The sequence below is a fragment of the Bos grunniens genome, chromosome 5 (assembly GCF_055505025.1).
Source record: "Bos grunniens cultivar Pamir isolate PY7600 chromosome 5, Bosgru_T2T1.0, whole genome shotgun sequence".
Lineage (NCBI taxonomy): Eukaryota > Metazoa > Chordata > Mammalia > Artiodactyla > Bovidae > Bos > Bos grunniens.
In genome coordinates, this window is record NC_141169.1 from 43,821,987 (window position 1) to 43,847,913 (window position 25,927).

Here is a 25,927-nt window from a genome sequence, read left to right on the forward strand (position 1 = left end):
TTAAACAGATTTTAATCAGAAATGGGGAAGTTGAAGAGTGGACCTTTATGTTCCCAAAGGAAGTCTCTCAGAACCTATTTTCTATTTCAGCAATGCCTACTCCTGGAAAGAAATCCTTAGAAATTAGAAATGTTGATTTACAATACCAAAGCTCAAAATGCTCTTTGGCTTTTCAATTCCTTATTTAGAGTAACTAATACTTTTTAAAATAATTTTTTGATGTGGGCTATTTTAAAAACCTTTATTAAGTTTGTTACAATATAGATTGTAATGCAGAGACATTACTTTGCCAACAAAGGTTCATTTAGTCAAGGCTAGGGTTTTTCCTGTGGTCATGTATGGATGTGAGAGTTGGACTGTGAAGAAGGCTGAGTGCCAAAGAATCGATGCTTTTGAACTGTGGTGTTGGAGAAGACTCTTGAGAGTCCCTTGGACTGCAAGGAGATCCAACTGGTCCATTCTGAAAGAGATCAGCCCTGGGATATCTTCGGAAGGAATGATGCTAAAGCTGAAACTCCAGTACTTTGGCCACCTCATGCGAAGAGCTGACTCATTGGAAAAGACTCCGATGCTGAGAGGGATTGGGGGCAGGAGGAGAAGGGGACGACAGAGGATGAGATGGCTGGATGGCATCACTGACTCGATGGACGTGAGTCTGGGTGAACTCCGGGAGTTGGTGATGGACAGGGAGGCCTGGCGTGCGGCGATTCATGGGGTCGCAAAGAGTCAGACACGACTGAGTGACTGAACTGAACTGAACTGAACTGATATTTCGGTTTTTTGGTGTGTGGCATGTGAGATCTTAGTTCCTTGATGAGGGATCAAACCCACACCCATTGCATTGGAAGGTGAAGTCTTAATCACTGGACTGCCAGGGAAATGCCTAGAGTAACTAATTCTCAAACATCAAAAGATGCTTGTTGTGATCTAGCATGCCTGAGCATTCAGTGATACAAACAAGACTTCCTAGCAAGCCAGGGACTGGGAGGGACTAAAAACAATAGTACTGATTAACCAGGATATCTCAATATTCCTCCTGCTGACAGATAACAGGACTCTTTAGTCATTTTGTGAAGCCAATACCAAAGTAGAAAGATAAGCTTTCTTTATAGAAAAGGCTGTAAACGTTATATTAAAAAAAAAATCACAGATTTTATTAAGTGCCTTTTTCTCAAAATCTTCAAAAACAGGGTAGAGGCTCCCCTTTGAAATGAAATAAAATGATTTCCAAAGGCCTACAATTGAGCTAGTGTCTCCCAGGCCATCTGATTTCGTGATTCTGAGATCTTCATATTCAAACTTACTCCATTGTTTCAGGTAAAGGAAGACTTGGTTGCACCCAGCATAGTAACTGCACACCTAAAAAAGGACTCTTTTGAAAGATGACTTTAACAGCCATACTTTGTATCATTTCCCTAAGCTGAATCATATTCACAGCCCTCCCTCCAGGCAAAGAGGACATGAAAAGTAGCAGGAGACAGAATCTCAGATCACACACTTGCAACGTGGGTGTGAGAAACCGTTTCCAGGGAGAAGATGACAAACATTCTGATGCACCCGAGATATGCATATAAGCAGGGATCCCATCGGGTATTTGTAAGGCTGGCAAGAGCCTCAGAATTTGGTTCTCAAGGAAATGAGGCAGGTAAGGAATCTCCCCAAATGTCAATGTGTCTTCTTCCCATCTGAACACTGCTGGGCATACTGTATACAGTTTGAACTGTGGCATTTAAAGGGAGGTAGAGAAACATTGCCCCCATGATTTCTGATATACAATCAAGATGGCAGGGGTTCCTTAACTAGCAAAACTGAAGTAGAGGCAGAGCAACGAGGGCTCACTCACCCACCTTCAGTTCGAATGCAAACGCCCCCACAAAGCGTGATCTCGGTACGTCTGCCCCACTCAACAAAGCCTGGATTTTCTTCCAGTGGTTCCCACACCTAGAAGAGCGTGACACTGAGCTAAGCTCAAAATGAAAGCTCGGTAAATGTCAATGGAATAAGAAGGGAGTGAAGATCCAGCAACACAGAGTTTCAATTAAGCAAATCTGGGGGGACGGGGGGAATGGGGGGGATGGGGAGATGGGGGGCGGGATCCTAGACTTCATGGGAATTCTTTCAAAGGCCATGTACATTTGTTTGGAATTATAAATACCATCCATGTAGTTGCATAAACAGTCAAGTGTATTTGCTTGTATTTTTACCAACTGTGCCAACTATTTTCAGATAATTTCCAAGAGTGATCGTGTACGCTATGCTTTTTGTCATCACAAAATTTCTTTTCTTCTCTTCGTGCTTGGTTATTTAAAAATCTATCTCTAGACTGTCCAACCAACACATGTGCACGTAACTGCTGTCACTGGTGGTTCCTGTTCCCTCGACTCATCTGCTCCACCCTGCTTGGTCGCATTAGCCTTCCTGAGAAGCCTACCAGTGCTGCTGTTCCTATGACGCTGCTTCAGGACTAGCATGCTTGGAAATGCTGCCAGGACCTAATAAAGCCAATACCGGATGAGCCCAAGCAGATGAACAGACACTTTTCTTTTTCCAAACCTCGGAAGAAGATCCTGTAACTCATTTCACAACTTACTCTCAGGAAATCACTATTAATGTCTGATTAGGTGAAGTCCAATTCCCTGTAATTAGATCCTCAGTGAAGAAAAATCAGCCAGTCACCACAATTTCTTTTCCTTTCCACCCCTCTCCCATCAGCCTGGCTTCATTATTTTGGCAGTTTTGAAGAGAGGATCTGAAAAATACATCCTGGGTGGGGGAAGACTGAACTGCATGTCTTTCTGATTATTACGAAAGCTCGAAGGAAACAGGGTTACCGCCTATTATAATATTGGCATTCTAGAAGTTTCCCAATTTAAATTCCCAATTTAAAAACCCATTTCATTAAAATGTATTATGCACTAAACAGTTATTTTTTTAATTGAATAATTCAAAGAGGATCTATACTTCGCTGCTGCATGTAGGAAAAGAGAAACAGGCTAGCATTTCTATCAAGGCTAGCAATGATTCCTTCAACCCAACCCCTAAATTATACAGTAAAGAGTACATGAATAATAGCTTTACATTCTGTTTTGTTGCAGTCTGTAATGCAGTTATTTTTCTTGGTAAAAGTGCACTGAAGAGATATTGTAATACTTCAGCCCAGTAAAATTAGCTAAATTAATTGTCAAGCTCTTTTCCTAACTAGTAAATTGTTTACTATATATATATATATGTTTGGAGGACAAAAGGTTTATAAAGAAGTGTGTATAACAATGAAAGTGATGACTTACAGTACAATCATAGAATTTTTTAAACTTGAGAAATTAAAAAGACCCTATCAGGCAATCATAAAGTCTCTCTTGGATGTGCCAGTAACTTAACTTTACCTTGGTAGCAGGTGATATTCAAGATTCAAGAAAGTACACATACATAGCCATCAGACTATTGGACTGAACATGATAAAGAGTTTGAAAATCACTAAAAATTTTCAGCATGAGTATTCCTAAGGAAATCTGTTTTCTTTTCTTCTGCCACAAGACTAATATTAACATCCCAGAGAGGAGGGCACCCCTTCAGCTGGGGTCCTGCAGTGATAAAGGCAGGGGTTGAAGCTGCATGGGACCCCAGACAGACAGGTACCGTGAGCAGAAGATAAACTCTCATTGTTAAAAGCTACTGAGATTTTCAGGTTGCTATCCCAGCACAATTTAGCCTCAGCTGACTGAACGGCACAGGTACAGGCTGGGGATCCTAAAATTTCACCAAGTAAACTAGCGCTCTCTTAATCTCAAACACAGTTTGCAGGTGCACATCTGAGTATCTTAAATGAATTTCCCGGTACTCTGTCCCCTTCCATTCAGCCATTCAACAACACTGGCAGTAGCCACAGTGTGGCCAGCCCCAGGGCGGTGCCTGTGTGTCGGTTCTCATGAGTTAGCGGTAGGCCTGTGGGCTGAACACTGTCTGCTCCTGTATTCTCATTGACCGATGCCAGGCACACACTCCAGGTGCTCTGTAAATGTTTGTTGTTTGTTTACTGTTGAGATATATTTCAAAATGCATTTGTACAAATGCAGAGGCGATAAAAGGGAAGGAGGACTTCCATGTGTCTGGGGAAATAGAAGTATCTTTTGAGCAAACACAAAAGGAGTATGGAGTACAAGTTTCTTGGCAGAGGACCCAGCACATACAAAGGCACAATTTCCTTTGTCTGCCACGTCAGATTATTTTGCCACCAACAGTACAATTAAAGGATGTTATAATTGCAATGTCACTGATAAGATTCCATGGAGTACCTGATGTTATCCGACCTCAGTATGGGCTAGAATCCTGGCTGATGTCAGCAGGTGAATAGCAGAGTGCATAAGAGCCTGGGCCACAGAGGGAGACTGCATAGGTTTGAATCCTGGTTCTGCTACTTGCAGCTGTGTGATATGTGCAAATTGCCTTACTGCTCTGTGTTTCATTCCTTTATGCAGAATACGAAAACTATGAAAACAATGCTTTATATGGATGCTGTGCAGATTTAATGAGATTCAATGTGTAAAGCACCTAAACTGTTTCTGGAACAGAGTAAGCACTATATTAAGGCATTGTACTATTGGGTAAGGACAGAGGGCCAGATTATCAGGGAAATAGTCACATCTCTGCCTGTGACTCAGTATTTTCCAGCATTTTTATCAATAACTTGCATAAGGAAATTGAAGTCATTTAGATTTACAATTAGAATAACATTTTTCAATAGAAGAAATAACAACTGTATTCCAGAATCAAGATTTAAAATAATCGTAAAAGAATGGAACAAACAGGAAAACAGCAATGGTATGTATTTATATAGATATAAAATTCTTGCACTGAAATTCAGAACATCTTTCTTACAGAGAAATGTTAGAAATGAGGATAGGGAGAGACTTCAAGAGTAGCATGTATAAAATAGATGTGGGTCAAGTAAGTTTGATTAATCATAAGCTCTGTATGAATCAACAGTGTGTTGTTGCTGCCAAAATAATAATAATGCCACGTCAGGCCTCATTAACTGAGTTTTAGTCTCTAGATTGAACAATGGGGGCAGAAATGCTTTGCCTTCCTCTGTACAGGCCAGCTCAAAGCAATAGTAGGAACAGCATCACAAGCGGTGAGAACAAGTCTATTCTCCACAGCAATGGCATGTGGAATGGAGGACGCCTTAGGTCTGAGGGTCAAGGACTCGGGTTCAGATCCTTACTCTGCTCCTCCCAGGTAGTATGACCTTAAACGCTGTTTCTTCTTCTGTAAAATTCAAATAATATGGTCTACCTTCCTTCCAAGACCATAGTGTTAACCAAGATGAAGTTTTTGTGTGTGTGTGGTTAAAACATACATGTATATACATACATATATATATATGGGGGCTTCCCAGGTGGCATTAGCGGTAATGACCCTGCCTGCCAATGCAGGAGACATAAAGAGACACGGGTTCAATACCTGGGTCAGGAAGACTCCCTGGAGGAGCACATGGCAACCCACTTCAGTATTCTTGCCTGGAGAATCCCGTGGACAGAGGAGCCTGGTGGGCTACAGTCCATAGGGTTGCAAACAGTTGGACATGACTGAGCGACTAACACTTTACTTTATAAACACACATATATATGTGTTATATATATATATATACACACACACAATCTGCCTGCAACACGGGAGAACCTGGGTTCAATCCCTGGATTAGGAAGACCCCCTGGAGGAGGGCATGGCAACCCACTCCACTATTCTTGCCTGGAGAATCCCCATGGAAGGAGGAGCCTGGTGGGTTACAGTCCATGGGGTCGAAAAGAGTCTGACAACTGAGTGACTAAACACATATATACATACATGATAAAATTTGCCATTTTAAGTATACAATTTAGTGGCATTAACTCAATGGACAATGCTGTACAATCATCACCATTATCTATTTCCAAACAGAAGCTCTGTAACCATTAAGCAATGAGTCCCCTTTTCCTCTTCCCCCCAGTCCTTGATAAACTCTAACCTATCCATCTCTACTTATGTGCCTATTCTAGGTATTTCCTTAAATGAATTATGGACAACTAAAGACATTGGATGGAGAAGGCAATGGCACCCCACTCCAGTACTCTTGCATGGAAAATCCCATGGACGGAGGAGCCTGGTGGGCTGCAGTCCATGGGGTCGCAAAGAGTCGGACACGACTGAGCGACTTCACTTTCACTTTTCACTTTCATGCATTGGAGAAGGAAATGGCAACCCACTCCAGTGTTCTTGCCTGGAGAATCCCAGGGATGGGGGAGCCTGGTGGGCTGCCGTCTATGAGGTCTCACAGAGTCGGACACAACTGAAGTGACTTAGCAGTAGCAAGGACATTGGGAAATGGAGTGGCTTGCTTCAGGGGAGGTGACATATACTATCACCAAGTTGTTAGAGAATGGTAAATATTAATACCTTCCAAAAAATGGCCAGGGAGTCACTCTGGGTTGTAATAAATGGCTAGAAGATGTCACCTAGATTTGACACCCTCTACATGTAGGTGTTGCAAGAGGGCATCAGAGGGCAGACACACTAAACCATACTCACAGAAAACTAGTCAGTCTAATCACACTAGGACCACTTGTCTAACTCAATGAAACTAAGCCATGCCCGTAGGGCAAGCCAAGATGGGTGGGTCATGGTGGAGAGATCTGAGAGAATGTGGTCCACTGGAGAAGGGAATGGCAAACCACTTCAGTATTCTTGCCTTGAGAACCCCAAAAACAGTATGAAAAGGCAAAATAATAGGATACTGAAAGAGGAACTCCTGAGGTCAGTAGGTGCCCAATATGCTACTGGAGATCAGTGGAGAAATAACTCCAGAAAGAATGAAGGGATGGAGCCAAGGCAAAAACAATACCCAGCTGTGGATGTGACTGGTGATAGAAGCAAGGTCCGATGCTGTAAAGAGCAATATTGCATAGGAACCTAGAATGTCAGGTCCATGAATGAAGGCAAATTGGAAGTGGTCAAACAAGTGATGGCAAGAGTGAATGTTGACATTCTAGGAATCAGCGAACTCAAATGGACTGGAATGGGTGAATTTAACTCAGATGACCATTATATCTAGTACTGCCGGCAGGAATCCCTCAGAAGAAATGGAGTAGCCATCATGGTCAACAAAAGAGTCCGAAATGCAGTACTTGGATGCAATCTCAAAAATGACAGAATGATCTCTGTTCATTCCCAAGGCAAACCATTCAATATCACAGTAATCCAAATCTATGCCCCAACCAGTAACGCTGAAGAAGCTGAAGTTGAACGGTTCTATGAAGCCCTACAAGACCTTTTAGAACTAACACCCAAAAAAGATGTCCTTTTCATTATAGGGGACTGGAATGCAAAAGTAGGAAGTCGAGAAACACCTGGAGTAACAGGCAAATTTGGCCTTGGACTAGGGAATGAAGCAGGGCAAAGACTAAAAGAGTTTTGCCAAGAAAATGCACTGGTCATAACAAACACCCTCTTCCAACAACACAAGAGAAGCCTCTATACATGGACATTACCTGATGGTCAACACCAAAATCAGATTGATTATATTCTTTGCAGCCAAAGATGGAGACGCTCTATACAGTCAGCAAAAACAAGACCAGGAGCTGACTGTGGCTCAGACCATGAACTCCTTATTGCCAAATTCAGACTTAAATTGAAGAAAGTAGGGAAAACCACTAGACCATTCAGGTATGACCTAAATCAAATCCCTTATGATTATACAGTGGAAGTGAGAAATAGATTTAAGGGCCTAAATCTGATAGATAGAGTGCCTGATGAACTACGGAATGAGGTTCATGACATTGTACAGGAGACAGGTATCAAGATCATCCCCATGGGAAAGAAATGCAAAAAAGCAAAATGGCTGTCTGAGGAGGCCTTACAAATAGCTGTGAAAAGAAGAGAAGCGAAAAGCAAAGAAGAAAAGGAAAGATATAGGCATCTGAATGCAGAGTTCCAAAGAATAGCAAGAAGAGATAAGAAAGCCTTCTTCAGCTATCAATGCAAAGAAATAGAGGAAAACAACAGAATGATCTAGAAAGACTAGAGATCTCTTCAAGAAAATGAGAGATACCAAGGGAACATTTCATGCAAAGATGGGCTCGATAAAGGACAGAAATGGTATGGACCTAACAGAAGCAGAAGATATTAAGAAGAGATGGCAAGAATACACAGAAGAACTGTACAAAAAAGATCTTCACAACCCAGATAATCACGATGGTGTGATTACTGACCTAGAGCCAGACATCCTGGAATGTGAAGTCAAGTGGGCCTTAGAAAGCATCACTACGAACAAAGCTAGTGGAGGTCATGGAATTCCAATTGAGCTATTTCAAATCCTGAAAGATGACGCTGTGAAAGTGCTGCACTCAATAGGCCAACAAATTTGGAGAACTCAGCAGTGGCCACAGGACTGGAAAAGGTCAGTTTTCATTCCAATCCCAAAGAAAGGCAATGCTAAAGAATGCTCAAACTACCGCACAATTGCACTCATCTCACACGCTAGTAAAGTAATGCTCAAAATTCTCTAAGCCAGGCTTCAGCAATATGTGAACTGTGAACTTCCTGATGTTCAAGCTGGTTTTAGAAAAGGCAGAGGAACCAGAAATCAAATTGCCAGCATCTGCTGGATCATGGAAAAGGCAAGAGAGTTCCAGGAAAACATCTACTTCTGCTTTATTGACTATGCCAAAGCCTTTGACTGTGTGGATCACAATAAACTGTGGAAAATTCTTCAAGAGATGGGAATACCAGACCACCTGATCTGCCTCTTGAGAAATCTGTATGCAGGTCAGGAAGCAACAGTTAGAACTGGACATGGAACAACAGACTGGTTCCAAATAGGAAAAGGAGTACGTCAAGGCTGTATATTGTCACCCTGCTTATTTAACTTATATGCAGAATATAATGCTGGAATTATATTCCAGAGGAATGCTGGACTGGAAGAAACACAAGCTGGAATCAAGATTGCCGGGAGAAATATGAATAACCTCAGATATGCAGATGACACCACCCTTATGGCAGAAAGTGAAGAGGAACTGAAGAATTGACTCTGATGCTGGGAAAGACTGGAAAAGACTCTGATGCTGGGAGGGATTGGGGGCAGGAGGAGAAGGGGACGACAGAGGATGAGATACCTGGATGGCATCAGTGACTCAATGGACGTGATTCTGAGTGAACTCCAGGAGTTGGTGATGGACAGGGAGGCCTGGCGTGCTGCGATTCATGGCGTCGCAAAGAGTCGGACATGACTGAGTGACTGAAATGAACTGAACTGAACTGAACATCAGTTCAGTCGCTCAGTCATGTTCAACTCTTTTTGAGCCCATGGACTGCAGCATGCCAGGCTTTCTTGTCCATCACCAATTCCCAGAGCTTACAAAAACTCATGTCCATTGAGTCGGTGAGGCCATCCAACCATCTCATCCTCTGTCGTCCCCTTCTCCCCGCCTTCAATCTTTCCCAGCATCAGGGTCTTTTCAAATGAGTCAGCTCTTTGCATCAGGTGGCCAAAGTATTGGAGTTTCAGCTTCAGCATCAGTCCTTCTAATTCAGGACTGATTTCCTTTAGAATGGACTGGTTGGATCTCCTTGCAGTCCAAGAGACTCAAGAGTCTTCTCCAACACCACAGTTCAAAAGCATCAATTCTTCAACGCTCAGCTTTCTTTATAGTCCAACTTTCACATCCATACATGACTAATGGAAAAAACATAGCTTTGACAAGATGGACCTTTATTGGCAAAGTAATGTCTCTGCTTTTAATATGCTGTCTAGGTTGGTCATAGCTGTTCTTCCAAGGAGAAAGCGCCTTTTAATTTCATGGGTGCAGGCACCATCTGAACTGATTTTGGAGCCCCCAAATAAGGTCTCTCACCATTTCCGCTGTTTCCCCATCTATTTGTCATGAAGTAATGGGACTGGATGCCATGATCTTTGTTTTCTGAATGTTGAGTTTTAAGCCAACTTTTTCACTCTCCTCTTTCACTTTCATCAAGAGGCTCTTCAGTTCCTCTTCGCTTTCTGCTATAAGGGTGGTGTCATCTGCATATCTGAGGTTATTGATATTTCTCCTGATAATCTTGATTCCAGCTTGTGCTTCATCCAGCCCAGCATTTCGGCATATAAATTAAATAAGCAGGGTGACAATATACAGCCTTCACATACTCCTTTCCCAATTTGGAACCAATCTGTTGCTCCATGTCCAGTTCTAACTGTTGCTTCTTGACCTGCATACAGATTTCTCAGGAGGCAGGTCAGGTGATCTGGTATTCCCATCTCTTGAAGAATTTTCCACCATTTGTTGTGATCCACACATTCAAAGGCTTTGGCATAGTCAATAAAGCAGAAGTAGATGTTTTTCTGGAACTCTCTTGCTTTTTTGAAGATCCAGTGGATGTTGGCAGTTTGATCTCTGGTTCCTCTGCCTTTTCTAAATACACCTTGAACATCTGGAAGTTCATGGTTCACATACTGTTGAAGCCTGGCTTGGAGAATTTTGAGCATTACTTTGCTGGCATGTGAGATGAGTGCAATTGTGCGGAAGTCTGAGCATTCTTTGGCATTGCCTTTCTTTGGGATTGGAATGAAAACTGACCTTTTCCAGTCTTGTGCCCACTGCTGAGTTTTCCAGATTTGCTGGCATATAGAGTGCAGAACTTTCACAGCATCATCTTTTAGGATTTGAAATAGCTCAACTGGAATTCCATCACCTCCACTAGCTTTGTTCGTAGTGATGCTTCCTAAGGCCCACTTGACTTCACATTCCAGGATGTCTTGCTCTAGGTGAGTGATCATACCATCATAGTTATCTGGGTCATAAAGATCTTTTTTGTAAAATTCTTCTGTGTATTCTTGCCACCTCTTCTTAAGATCTTCTGCTTCTGTTAGTAAGAGGCTTATTCTGCCCCCATTTTGTCCAGGATGAAACTGAGGCAAGAGCTCTTCAGTAAGTAGCCCAAGGTCATCCGCCGAGTCACGAAGAGAGCTATGGATAGAACTCAAGTCTCCTGACGCACAGCCCTGCCCTGCATTCCACCCTCTGACGGCACTGCACTCTGTGACCTACTTGTCCTTTGGTTCCTGTAGTTTTCCTCCCAAATACCCTCAGGGCTTTGTTTAATAGCTGCATAAACTGTCTTAAATGAAAAGTGATTTAATAACATCAAATTCTTGACTTTACTGCCATGATGATAAAAACTGTTAGGAGATGAATTTGCAAGCATTAAGAACACTTTGAATAACCATCAGAAAACAGACTCTCAAATTTATATCCTAAGTAATGTACGGCCATTTGGGTGTCAGATTTTGGAAGAACACTGAAATGAATTCCATACATATTCTATAGCGTGCTGGAGAAACCACAGAAATCATTGTTTCTCTTTTAAAAAGTACAGGTTTTGAGACCAAACAGAGCTTTCAATTCTGATGTAATCTCTCTTAATATGGAACCAGACACAAATGTACACAGAAAAGAATACAGATTCATTGCTTTAGTTTTTAAGACTCAAGATGTATCATTGGACTTAACGTCTAAAAAGAAAGCCATATTCCTTAAAAAGAAAACTTTCAAATCAGTCTCTTATTTAATGAAAGATTATAAGAAATATTTTTCAGAGTAAACAGAAAACAAAAGTAAAAAGCTCTATTAAAAATTAAATTTTTGTTAAATAAGTCTGCTGCTGCTACTGCTGCTAAGTCGCTTCAGTAGTCTATGACTCTGTGTGACCCCATAGACGGCAGCCCACTAGGCTCCCCCATCCCTGGGATTCTCCAGGCAAGAACACTGGAGTGGGTTGCCATTTCCTTCTCCAATACATGAAAGTGAAAAGTGAAAGTGACGTCACTCAGTCATGTCCGACTCTCAGCGACCCCATGGACTGCAGCCTACCAGGCTCCTCCATCCACGGGATTTTCCAGGCAAGAGTATTGGAGTGGGGTGCCATTGCCAAATAAGTCTAGTATTTAGTAATTCATCCAAAAGTCAATAAAATTTCCCTATAGAATTTATTCAAAATATCCTTTTCCACATTTATATGCACATTTCTCCCCATTTGTACCCTAACGTAACCTAATGGGTCTACTTGTAAAAAAATGAAAGGAAAGCTTAGAAGCCATTGGAACAATTAAATTCAACCATAAATATATTAAAACGAAATCTGGTAGATTCTCTGCCAGTTCAATGGTTAGGACTTGGTTCTTTCACTGTGGGGGCCAAAATTCAATCTTTGATTGGGGAACTAAGATCCTGCAAGACAAGTGGCATTGCCAAAAAAAGAAATCTGGTTTTAGAGCTTCATAAGTCAAAAACAGATGCAAAGACATAGCCCAAATCAACTATAACTGACCAATCATGTTTCACCATATTGGTTATAAATGCATTCAGAGACATATGTATAAGCATGTATTATTAATCTCACATAATAAGAAATCCAGAGGTAGGTGGGCCAGGGCAGGGGCAGCTACTCAACGATGGTGTGGGAAAGCTGGCTTTTTCTATCTTTTTGCTCTACCCTTCATAACGTATGCATGCCCACCTTGATGCATATCACCTCAAAGTTGCAATATGGCTTCTGCACTTCTGCCATCAAGCCACTTCTATCCACTTCTCTGCCAGGACAAAAGTAGTAGAAACAGGAGGGGATGGTGCTTATATTAGGAAAGCAAAAGTCTTCCCAGAGACCCCTAATTGATGTTGCCTCCAATACCCAGGACAGCAAACCAGAGTCGTGCCATGCATCCTGCTCTGAATCTGACTCCCAGTCATGCACAGGTGTATCTCTAAGTCTGTGAGCTCGACTTCCATACAGTCTTATACCCAATATCTCCTTCGCTTCTCCACTAATTCTGCCTTTGCTCAAGCTCTTTTCATCCCTTGTTTAGACTGACTCAATAATTTCCAAATTGTTTAACCTTATATCCTATCTATCTTCCACGCAGTCACAAGACTGGTCTCCCTAAATCACAAACGTGAATGTTGCTCCTCTACTGCATACAGAGTAAAGTCTAAGACCTCAGCATACCATAAAAGCAAAGCATTATCTGATTTACCCTCTTCAAGTTCATCTATCACTTTCCCCCTAAATGTACTTTCCAAGAATATGTAGAGCCTTACATTTCATTCAGTTGTCTATGACATTTCAAATCTTCATGCCTCTGAACATTCATTATTTTACCCGAAATCTCTTTCCTTCAGTTCAGTTCAGTCACTCAGTCTTGTCCAACTCTTTGTGACCCCAGGCACTGCAGCATGCCAGGCCTCTCTGTCCAGCACCAACTCCCAGAGCTTACTCAAACTCATATCCATCGAGTTGATGATGCCATCCAATCATCTTATCCTCTGTCATCCCCTTCTCCCACCTTCAATCTTTCCCAGCATCAGGGTCTTTTCAAATGAGTCAGTTCTTCACATCAGGTGGCCAAAGTATTAGTTTCAGCTTCAGCATCAGTCCTTCCAGTGAATAGTCAGGACTGATTTCCTTTAGGAATATTCAGGACCGATTTCCTTAGCCTTCATTTATCTGGAAAATTCCTACTCATTTTTTAAGAAAATACAATTCAGAAAATACTCATTTTTTAAGAAAATACAATTCAGAAAATACTCATTTTTTAAGAAAATACAATTCAGACTTTCCTTTATGAAGGCTTTTCTCTCTCTACTCCTTTTCTCCATTCGAGTAGGTCCAAGCACTATACTAGTGTGTGTGTGTGTAATGATGGCACTTAGCACTGAATATGTTACATTTCAATTGTTTGTTTACATGTTGGTCTTTCATAGTACTCAGTGAGTTCCCTGAAGACATAAACTGTCTTATTATCTTTGATTACCATCACCTGGTGTAAAGCTAGTCATTAATAAATACTTGAATAAAAGAGTAATAGGGTATGTGTGCTCAGGTGCTCAGTCGTGTCCAACTCTTTTCGATCCCATGGACTGTAGCCCACTGAATTCCTCAGTCCATGGAATTTTCCAGGCAAGAATATTGGAGTGGGTTGGCATTTCCTCCTCCAGGGGATCTTCCTGACCCAGGGATAGAACCCTTATCTCCTGCAAGTCTCCTACATTGGCATGCAGATTCTTTACCACTGAGCCACAGGGGTAGTTCTAATTCCTAGTTTTTTAAGGAATCTCCATACTGTTCTCCATAGTGGCTGTATCAATTTACATTCCCATCAACAGTGCAAGAGGGTTTCTGTTTCTCCACAAACTCTCCAATATTTATTGCTTATAGATTTTTAAATGATGGCCATTCTGACCGGAGTGAGGTCACTCACGCATTACAATACCTTATTGTAATTTTGATTTGCATTTCTCTAGTAATGAGCAATGTTGAGCATCTTTTCACGTGTTTGTCATCTATGATAGAAACCAATACAATATTGTAAACCAATTATCCGCCAATAAAGAAAAAAATTTTTTTAAACAGTAAAAGACTAAAATGGTGGTAATTCAATGGATGAAATCCAGGATGCTGGCAAGGGTAATACCATGATAGAAGAGTGATTAGCTATTTTGTGGCAGGAAGATTTTGGACTCCCTAAAACAATATTGTTTATTTCAAGGGAAGGAGGTAGGTATTCACATAAGTGATTCTTCCAAATAATTGAGGTTTAACCTTTTAAGTTGAATAAAAACCAATACAAATATTAAAATATAATTGGTAACATCTTTCTAAAAATGCATTACACATTTCCTTACCTATTAAATAGAGTATATTGAACCAAATTTAACTTTTTTGATGACTCAATGTCATAATTATGAAACTCAATTACTATTGAGGTAGGACTCTTTGCTCCTCCACTTAATGGCTCCAGACTGTTAACCATTTGGTTCTTTGATAATTTTCTTTCTCTTTCACCATTAGGATTTGATCCATCATTTTAAGCCATTGCAATTGTACACACCTTCAGAATCAGGGAATTACAAAATCATAAAACTTGAGAACTTAGAGGACTCTTAGAGATCATTTAATCTATGAAATTTTGTAGGTAAGAAAACTAAGCCCTAAGTAAGTGAGCATTCCTTTTCTATGACTTTCATACTGTACTCTAAAGAGCTTTCTATTCAACTTTAGCTCAGACCATTATGTTCATCTTTGTCTAAAATGCTAAGGACAAATTTAATTTGGAAAATATATATCATAGGACAAACATACTCTGGGTGAACTTAAAAATTAGGATATATCTGTTCAGGATGAGAAGTACAACATATTTATCTTATTTCACAATAGAATTCTCTCCTTTGAGTTATTTTTGTATGTTCCATCACTTTGCTCATTAATCAAATTTCTGTTATGTATTCATTCAAGATCTCACTCAGCATCTAATCAGTGAATAATTAGGCTATGCTCTGATTAGTTGTTTCCACCATTAATGTTAGAAATTTACTGGGCAAGGAAAGAAAAGCATATACGTATACTAAGTACTAATTCTTGTGCAGATATGATCATTACCAAAATAAACAAATAAAAAGTAAAATCCTGAAGATAGAACATGTCTATCTTTGTCTCATCTTACAGATAAGAAAATCAAGAGCAAGAAGTTCCACAATTTACCCTAGGTCACATAGTTATTAAGCGGTAGAGAAGAAATGTAAACCAGACACCTAAGGCCACATGGTTGCTGCATTAAGGAAGTCATAACCTATCCAAGGAGAAAGATACATATTCAGCCAACTCTCTAACAGTGTGATAAAAGCAATCACACCCCTGTAGGAACTCAGAAGAGGGAGGGCCTGATTATACCTGAAAAGGTGAGAGAAGTTTACACAGTGGCCTTTGAGGCAAGTCTTAATAGTAACAAAAATAATAATGGCAAACACTTTCATAGGAATTACTCAGGGTTAGGCATGTACCATCTCACTGATAACCTCACAATAACCTTATCATTTCTCCCTTCTACAAAGGGAATGGGGCACACATAGGTCAGAGTAACACACCACATGTTAGAAAGTGGCTAGTTTCAGCCTTCCTACCACTGTAGCATGCTAATTCCTACAAAAGGGAAAAGGTGAAGGAAGGGGAGAGAGACAGCAAAGGCATGAATGTGTGTGTGAAACAGGGCATACTCTGAGGACTGGCCTAGGTGGAATGAATGTGTAAACCTTTAAATCAGGTCAAGTCACCACTCCCCATCACTGGCTACTCACCAAGTTTAAGAGAAATGTAAACCCTGCCTATTCTCTCCAGAATCAACACTCACCACTTTCCTTCTCCCTAACAGCTTCTCTGTCGTGGGGGCCTTTTGGGTCCTAAAACTCACCAAACTTTCTTGCCTCAGAACCTCTGCATATAGTGGTGTCTCATTCTGAAATACCGTTCCCCTTGTTTTTTGCCTACCTAACTCTTGACCATCTTCTGGTCTCCACCTAATTACAATTTATGCATACAGGCCTTTGAAATTCCCCACCTTGTTATAATGTCTCATAGCAGCACCCCCAGCTTTTCCTTCATGGTGTTTACTCCACTTTGTAATTATCTATCTAATGTGATGATAGGGTATAAGCTCCATGAAGGCATGGATCATGTCTGTTTTTCTTTTTCCAGCTTATAGACAGGGGAGTAAACAGCAGAAGTTGAACCTGGAATCAGAAGGGCATAGCCTTCATCCAATGAACAATAAGAAGTCAGAAAAATTTAATCAAGGACTGTGATAAAATCAAAGAAGACTTAAGTGAAGTACAACAAAACTTAGCCTAGTGTAGATGATTGATGAAAGAAAGGCCAGGCCTGAAAGACCAGTTGCGAGGCACTTCAACAATCTAGATGAGAAACAGTGAGGGCCTCAACTGAGGGAATGAATTCAAGGCTTCACAGGTGAAGTGGCTGGATCTGTTCATTTGACAACTGTGTGTGTGTGTGTGTACCTGTGGGTGTGGGGGTGCACACACATGCATGTGTAAGCCTGCTCTGTGCCCTCTGTGAACTAATATCCACTTAGGACAAAGAAATTAAGTATTAAAAAGTAAACCTGTATAGAAAAATACAATGCTTTCCTTAAGAGGAAAAGTTCAAAAACTAAGGACAGATCACTCTTCCTTGTCCTTAGATCCAAAGGGAATTAAGGAATGAGTAGCCATTTTCCAGGGACACGTCCTCGTCAAGGGGAAGCTGCGGAAGGCAAAGATGAGGGAGGAAAATTGTATGGAAAGACTGAGACTCAGAGATGTTTTCGAGCAACTGAATGGAGATTTCAAAACAAACTTGGTGGGCTTCCCTGGTGGCTCAGTGGTAAAGAATCCACCTGCCAATGCAGGAGACACGGATTCCATTCCTGGTCCGGGAAGATCCCACACACCTTGGAGCAACTAAGCCTGTGTGCCACACTACTGAGCCTGTGCTCCAGAGCCCAGGCGCCACACCTACTGAAGCCCGAGCTCTTAGAGCCCATGCTCTGCAACAGGAGAAGCCGCTGCAATGAGAAGCCTGTGCACTGCAACTAAAGAGTAGCCCTCACTTGCCACAGCTAGAGAAAAGTCCACGCAGCAACAAAGACCCAGCACAGCCAAAAAAAGAAAAAAAACTGTGGTAAGGGGGCATGGAGCCATGTGGGCTACAGTCCATGGGGTGGCAAAGAGCTGGACATTACTGAGACACTTTGAGAGAGAGAGAGAGAGAGAGAGAAGTGGGCATTTCTGGGGTTTTGCTGAGAAAAGATAAGCCAAGGAAAGGCTGCTGCTGCTACTGCTAAGTCGCTTCAGTCGTGTCCGACTCTGTGCGACCCCATAGAAAGAGACAAAAATATATAGGGAAAGTAAGTGTGACCTTGCCTATACCAAAGAGTGTAAAATTTTATGGAGATTATGGAGATTCGATGCTTCAAGGTTGAAGGAGTCATAGAGCCAGAAGGCTGTATGGGAAGATCCTGAAGAGAGGCAGCCAGGGCCTGGTTCCACAAGCCCTGGGCAGGAAGTCACCATGTTGTGGTTCTTGGGTGGCAGAGAAGGAAGGGGTGATTGCATGGGGACCATCCTTCCAGGGCAGGCATGGCTCCTGATGGCTGCTCTGGCCACTGCAGATTCCATTCCCGACTGTAACTCACCTAAATAAGCCTTCAACAATGGAAACCTAAGACTCCAATCATCTTTGTCTTAGATTTTTAAAATAACATCCTTTTCTTGAAAACGGAAACTTCTTGGTAACTTTTCTCCCCAATCCTGCATTTGAGTGAAATCTAAAGGTTACTTTAAATATAAAGTTCACCTTATCAAGAGCATCTGGGAGTCTTTACAGTGAGTCTATTTTTATTGCATATTTTGCAGTAGTAAAAAGTGTACTAAGAGTAGATGGCACCAAGGAGCTGCCATTTTTCACACCTCCAACCAGCACTCTTGTTTCCTCTTGCAAATGTCATGATAAAAGAGCCAAACTTCAAACTTCTGTTTTCTCGAAGTCACTTAAAATCATGTATGGCGTGCTTCTGAGTTGTGAGAGACCATCCCTACTTCTGTCTATACCCCAAAAGTTTGAAAATGGGACAGTGAGATGATGGATGGGGAATGGGTATCTGTTCTAAAGAAGGAATGATGAACTTAAATGTACCACTACTAAAGTTGATATACTATAATCGATATACTGTGTTGGCCAAAAAGTTCATTCAGGTTTTTCCATTAGATGTTACAGAAAAACCCCAAAAACTTTTTGGCCAACCCAGCATAATGCAGGGTGAGTTCTTTACAGATAATTCTCAGCATGCCAGGGAATGGTCCTGTTTGATCTGGTACCGAGGATATTCGGAGTTCGTGCCCTAGCAGAAGGCAGCCCTATTTGGAGGAGGCAGCCTTTAGAAAACTTGGTACCTGAGTGGGGAATGAGGGCAAGTTACCAAGATGACCAGCAGCTGGGTAGCACAGCCCGTGGGAGGGGCCTGCCTGCTTCCTCCTGCAAGCTCAAGGTCATGCACATTCGGAAACCAGCTCCGGGTCCAGGGGGTGGGAGCCTAAAGGGTCACCTGTTGCAGACCGTGGTGGGTTCAGTATCAAACTGTCTTGACTGCTAGTGCCTATTTCCTGTGGCTGGGCTCCCCGTCTCACTGAAAACCATATCCCCACGTCACCTTTGTATTTCATTTCTCCCCTGTTTTCCTCAGGGAGTGTTCCCTTTTTTCCTTATTTACTATGTGTAGTCAATATTTCCTTCTCCCTTGGCAGTTTTAGTCCATACTCCGTCTCATTTCTCTGTATCCATTCCTATTTCCCTCTCAATTACTCATCTCCTCCCTCCAATTCTTTTTCCAGTCACGGCAAACTTCTTGAAAAAGTAGCCTGCACTTGGTAAAACCTTCACAGGCTCATCTCAGCCCAAGACAAAGTGATTTCAACCCCTTTGCTTTGAGGCAGTACCTAAACTGTGTTCACAAAGATCACTTACACACTCGGAGCTGCCACAGTTGACTTCTAAGCAGTGCATCTTGATTATTCTTTTCCCCTTAAAACACTCGCCCTTCCAAATCTTTTCACTTTCCTCTCAACATCTGGCCACTCTCTCTCCATCTCCTCCCCCTCATACCAATAACACAGAGGATCCCAAGATTCTGTCAACATTTCTCTCCTCACTCCAGTACGCATTCTTTCCCAGTGTGCATTCTTTCTCTTTGCTTCAACCATGGCTTGGGTGCCAACGATTCCCAGATCCGTATAACACTGACCCGGACTTCTTACTCTTGAACTGAAAGTCTGTAATTCTACCTCTTTCTTTTGGATATTTTGAGACTCTCAGATTCAGCACAGTCAGAGCTAGACTATCCTCTTCTCACACTCAGTCAAATGTGATACCTCCCTTTTCCGCATCACTCACATGGCTGCTAAGTTCTGCTGACTGTGATTCTAAATGTCTCTTCTGATGTACCCCTCCATGGGCTACTGCCACTGCCACTACTCTCAAACTGGGATAAGAAGAGGGCTAACAGAAGGAGCTCAGGGAATCAGATGAGCTGGTTTCAAGCTGCATTCTGTTTTTTTCACTTCAAGACTTCCGCTGGAATCTTTAAGACTCAGTTTTCCCACCTGTCAAGCGGGGCCAGTATTTAGAACTATTATAAGAAATTTAGTGATCTAACCAAAATGTTATTCACAATGATTGGCAAAGGTAGCCACTCAGAAACACTATGTTTTTCACTCAGTACTCTCCTTACTCCCCCCCCAACCCCAATCTCTAAGTAAGTACTGAGCTAAGTACTAAGTACTAAGTAAATCTCTGAGCTAAGTACTGTGCTAAGTACTAGGGATACAAAGCCAAAGAAGATATGGTCCATACCATTAACCAGTAGGCAATCTAGTTGGGAAGATGGGCATACAAACAATTCCAGTAGAGGGTTATGGGTGAGAGGATAGAGCAGTGGCTCTCAATCCTGACCATATACTAGAATTCTTAGAATTGATTTTTTAAATGCTAATACCTAGGTTCAACCATCAAAGATTCTAAGTTAATTCATCTGTGATGCATTTTTTTTTTTAAAGTTCTTCTGGTATAGTTACGACAGTGAGGATTGAGAAAGAGCTCTAGACAGCACACAGAGGTACATCTTGTAGCTGGCACTTTTGGATGTTCTACAAATTGCCCCTTTTCTGTACCTCCTTCCTCTACATGAATTAGGAGACTCTGCCATATCCCTGCCTCAGACGTAGATCCTACCTGCCTGTTCTTGCTTCCAAGTTTAAGAAAGACAGTCTTGGCAGCAGTGTGGAGAATGTCCTGGAGTGGGGCAAAGGGTGGAAGTAGAAGGGCTAGTTAGAAGACTATTGTTGCGTTAATAGTTAGAAGACTATTGTTGTGTTAATAGTTAGAAGACTATTGTGCTCTCAGATTCATGAGAAATAACATGAATCTAAACTAAAACAGTGGCAGAGGGAAGACACAGAAGAGTTAATACAGGATAAAATCAACAGGATGATAAATATAGGTTATAGAGCATAAAGGAGAAAAATGAGTTAAGAATTACTCAAAGTTTCTAGACTCAGTAAATGAGTAGGCTATAGTGCCATTCACTAAGAGAGGGATTATGGGAGGAAGAGAAAGTCTGACCTAAGTGTGGAACACCCAAATGGAGAGGGACAGCAAAGAGCTGAGAATACTCAACATTTGATGAACAGATTACTATGATTAATCTGGGTGGATACTGGAATAGTCTAGTTCAAGGCACTGTTGCTGTATGCTATAACTTGAGTTCTCTCTAGGTCAAGTAAAGTTTTAATGATGGAAACATTTGAAGATATCTGGTCAGAATAGAAAGGAAAAAGAAAGATAAGATTTGATGCAGCCCAAAATGATGATAAATCTGAACGTTTTTCAGTTTGTGATCATTAATTACAAATGATTTGGGAGAACACTCCTAGTAAACAGTCCTCCTACCTAAAGGCATTTTCTTAGTGTATCCAGAGGGTAAACTCTATGATGCATGATACAGGTTCTCACCTTTTTTGGCTAGCAGGTTCTTCACATGCCCCCCATCCTATAGAGTAAGAAAGGGCTACCCTAACTACATGCTAGGAAGAGTCGAGACTATCTCTCTCCACATTGTATATTTTGTCAAGTGAGCACAATCTATGATTTATTAATATAATTAGCTACCAAGGCTACAAACAACTTTAATATGCACATGTAAATATTTGCTTACCTTTGAAATTGATTAAAATAGCAAGTAAATGGCTGGGAACCAATCTCATCTTTCCAGTACTGTTGCCAATTCATGACACTTTCCAAGTTCTTCTGATTTTCTCTCTTACAGGGAGGAATATAGGAGCACTAACAAAACAGAACACAGAAAGTAAACCTATTATTCTATAGAATATTGAAATATAGGCCGTTTTTAATAGATAGTTGGCATTATGCTTATGGTAAATCTAATTTGACCTACTCAATTTTCAATTTAACCAAATTGGAATTGCTAAACTATATTTCAAATTTTGAATTTGGCGCAATTACAGGAAGTATTCCAATAATAAAGATACAGCCAAAAATAACTTTCAGCCATTACACTGCAAAGATACTTTATAAACAATTAATTACAATCTACTAGTGGGTTGAAAGCATAATATGGGCCTGCTGATGAACAAAGGGAGGTAACACAAAAGTTGATTTTTATCCCCAGTCTCCAGCGGACTTTGACATTTTCCTCTTCTACTTTTAACTAACAAAGCAAGCACACAGCTCTCCTCTGATACTGATCTCAGCCGATGAAACTCGTTTTCTTTTCTTACATGTTCCTGAACAGCAAAATCAAAGGGAAAGTTCATCTCAATTACATAATCAACACATTTTGCTAACCGTTGTCCCTTTCTAGCCATGCCTCTGACAAAGTAGTTCTCCATGAAGGGACTTTATTACTTGAAGCAATATATTCAGCAGAGTTAGAAGACTGCTCTTAACCCTAGATGTTACAATTAACCCTTAGCATTCTAATCCATTTTTTCCATTTCAGTCTTTTATGATGATGATCATGGTGAAGATGATGCCAGTTTACAGCTATTGAATGTTTACTATGCCAGTTAAGTGGAAGTCCCTCAGTCATGTCCAACTGTATATAGTCCATGGAATTCTCCAGGCCAGAATACTGGAGTGGGTGGCCTTTCCCTTCTCCAGGGCATCTTCCCAACCCAGGAATCAAACCCAGGTCTCCCGCATTGCAGGCGGATTCTTTATCAGCCACAAGGGAAGCCCTTACTATGCCAGACATGGTAATAAATGTTTAATGGCCTTACCTCCGATCCTTTTTACAACAATCCTATAATGACCCCCACCTTACAGATGAGGAAACTGAGATTTCCGTCAGTTCTACAACTGGAAATAGAGTCTGGTGACTCATCACATTCCACTCTCAGATGTTGTATCAAGGTGTTCAGTATTAAGGAGCAGAGAAAAAATCCACTAGCTCTATAGTATAATTTGAGTCACATGATTTTAGAGCATCTACTTTCTCAATGTCTTCTAGTCATTTTTGGGTAAAATACAAACATTTTAGCAAACATTTTAGCATGATGTACAAAGCTCTCCATGATCTGGTCCCTGCCCGGTCCTCATTCTCACTCAAGCCTGGGATGCAGTCATACAGAAGCTCTTGTTCCCAAATCTGCCATGTGGAATCCACAGTATCATACTTGTCTGTTTCATGTCAGCCTCTCCAATTTGTTGGCAAGCTGGGACAAGGGTTATTATTTTCTCTTCTGTATCTTTAAACCTAGGACTGCAGCTAGTTAACATGGAAATTTCAAAAATGTTGGTAAAATTAATAGTAACACATGTGGATACATCTTTATTCAAGAAGAGGAAGATATTTTTTTACAGCAGTTAAATATTTTAAAGTATTCAGTTCAGTTCAGTTGCTCAGTCACGTCCGACTCTTTGTGACCCCATGAATAGCAGCACGCCAGGCTTCCCTGTCCATCACTAACTCTTGGAGTTCACTCAGACTCACGTCCATCAAGTCAGTGATGCCATCCAGCCATCTCATCCTCTGTCGTCCCCCTTTCCTCCTGCCCCCAATCCCTCCCAGCATCAGAGTCTTTTCCAATGAGTCAACTCTTCTCATGAGGTGGCCAAAGTACTGGAGTTTCAGCTTTAGCATCATTCCTTCCAAAGAAATCCCAGGGCTGATCTCCTTTAGGATGGACCGGTTAGATCTCCTTGCAGTCCAAGGGACTCTCAAGAGTCTTCTCCAACACCACAGTTCAAAAGCATCAATTCTTCTGCACTCATCTTTCTTTATAGTCTAATTCTCACATCCATACATGACCACTGGGAAAACCATAGCCTTGACTAGACGAACCTTTGTTGGCAAAGTAATGTCTCTGCTTTTCAATATGCTATCTAGGTTGGTCATAACTTTCCTTCCAAGGAGTAAGTGTTTTTTAATTTCATGGCTGCAGTCACCATCTGTAGTGATTTTGGAGCCCCCCAAAATAAAGTCTGACATTGTTTCCACTGTTTCCCCATCTATTTGCCATGAAGTGATGGGTAAGCCAACTTTTTCACTCTCCACTTTCACTTTCATCAAAAGGCTTTTGAGTTCCTCTTCACTTTCTGCCATAAGGGTGGTGTCATCTGCATATCTGAGGTTATTGATATTTCTCCTGGCAATCTTGATTCCAGCTTGTGCTTCTTCTAGCCCAGTGTTTCTCATGATGTACTCTGCGTAGAAGTTAAATAAGCAGGGTGACAATATATAGCCCTGACATACTCCTTTTCCTATTTGGAACCAGTCTGTTGTTCCATGTCCAGGTCTAACTGTTGCTTCCTGACCTGCATATAGGTTTCTCAAGAGGCAGGTCAGGTGGTCTGGTACTCCCATCTCTTTCAGAATTTTCCACAGTTTATTGTGAAATTTTATTTCATTTAAATTTTAAATATTTTTATTTAAAATTTTTAAAACTAAATTTTTAATTTAAAAAAATTTTAAATTAATTTTTAAAATATTTTTAAATTTCTTAGATTAAAATTTAAAGTTTTATTTATTTAAATGTAAAATATTTTTCTATTATATGTAACAAATTCTCATGTTATACAAATATTGTCTCAATGCATATTTACCCTCTGCATATATAGTTTCACTTCTACTAATAACAATAATATATAGCTAAAAAAATTCTGTGAAATTATGAATCCTGAGCTCTTCAAAGCAGCAGTTGGGCTTAGAAGCAATGGAGACCATTAGATAGGGTTCCAGTCTTATTAGTTGTTACATGTTTGGGCTTGAAGTAAATTACTTTTTTTCTAAATTTTATTTTCCCTAATCTGCTAAGTCTCCAAAATAAATTCTAGCTCTATATCTCTATGATTCTCTTCTTGGAGATACAGCAAGAAAGGACCCAGCAGAAGGCAGTACTGCAAACACTGTTGAGTATTTTCTCCAGAAGAGATCCTGCCCACTGGGGAGATGGCCAGGAAGCCTGATGAAACCACCATTCCAGCCAGCAAGGAGGACAAGTGTGGTTAGTCTTTACTTGGAGACATGTATTTTGCATTAGGAAAATGTTTATAAAGGGCTTCTGATTTTCCTGTTGCTTATTTCCTATAATGTGACAGATGTTTCCTTTCCTTCTATTAAAAATTCATTTTCTGTATCATGGTCAACTAGTTTATAAAGTGAGAGTAGTGTCAAATGACTGTGCTCTTTGTAGAGGGCAGAAATTTCTAGGTCTGGAGGTAGAAGCCATGAGGTGTGAAACGAAAAACTCATCAGAGGTCTTTTTGCAAGCCCCTCAACACAGGACTTCCCTAGTGGCTCGGCAATAAAGTATCCACCTGCCAATGCAGGAGATGCAGTTTCGATCCCTGGGTTGGAAAGAGCCCCTGGAGAAGGAAATGGCAACCCACCCCAGTAATCCTCCCTGGGAAATCCCATGGACAGAGGAACCTGGTAGGCTACAGTCCATGGAGTTGCAAGAGTTGGACATGATTTAGCAACAAAACAGCTGATACTCAAAACAAGAGGTATGCTAAACATTTTCAGGAATAACAACCAACAACCAAATGTAATTAAAGCAGATTTTTAAATTCTGTAATTATCTCAGTTTGAAAACTTTACTATTCAGTTTTGGGAGGAGGGGGAAAGAAGTGTCTCTACTGAATGACAGCTCTATAGTCTGACCAGGAGAATTACAGCTACACATTTCTGAAAAAGTCAGACTAAAAGTTTCACGGAGGGTGTAAAGTTTTATATTAGGTATGTTGTGATTTTATGTGGGATAAAAGGAATGTTTATTGCCTCTAGGAGACTTTGAGCTAGTACAGATGGATTTTTGGAAGCAAAGTACTCTCTCACATTGGGGAAAATAACCTGTGATCAAAATTTAAGTATTTTTTTCCAAGGACTGCATTCTTTCCAAAGAGTATCACAGATTAAATAATGAGTTTACAATACTCCAGCAGCTTCTAAAGTGCACATGTCCTTGAAAGGAAAATTGGGAAAATTGTTAAAAGGCTAAAC

The 25,927-nt window shown here is 40.9% G+C and overlaps 1 protein-coding gene across 2 annotated transcripts in view; it reads right to left on the bottom strand.

Annotated features, from left to right (window-relative positions):
- KCNMB4 (potassium calcium-activated channel subfamily M regulatory beta subunit 4) overlaps nt 1–25,927 on the bottom strand; it is an 82,109-nt gene that overhangs the window by 24,347 nt on the left and 31,835 nt on the right. Inside the window, exon 2 of one of the 2 annotated variants that reach the window (XM_086399968.1) lies at nt 21,620–21,747. The exons of the other annotated variant lie outside the window; for it this stretch is intronic. Coding sequence (XP_086256094.1) covers nt 21,620–21,747 — 128 coding nt within the window. The remainder of the gene's footprint in view (nt 1–21,619; nt 21,748–25,927) is intronic. 2 annotated transcript variants of the gene reach the window in all.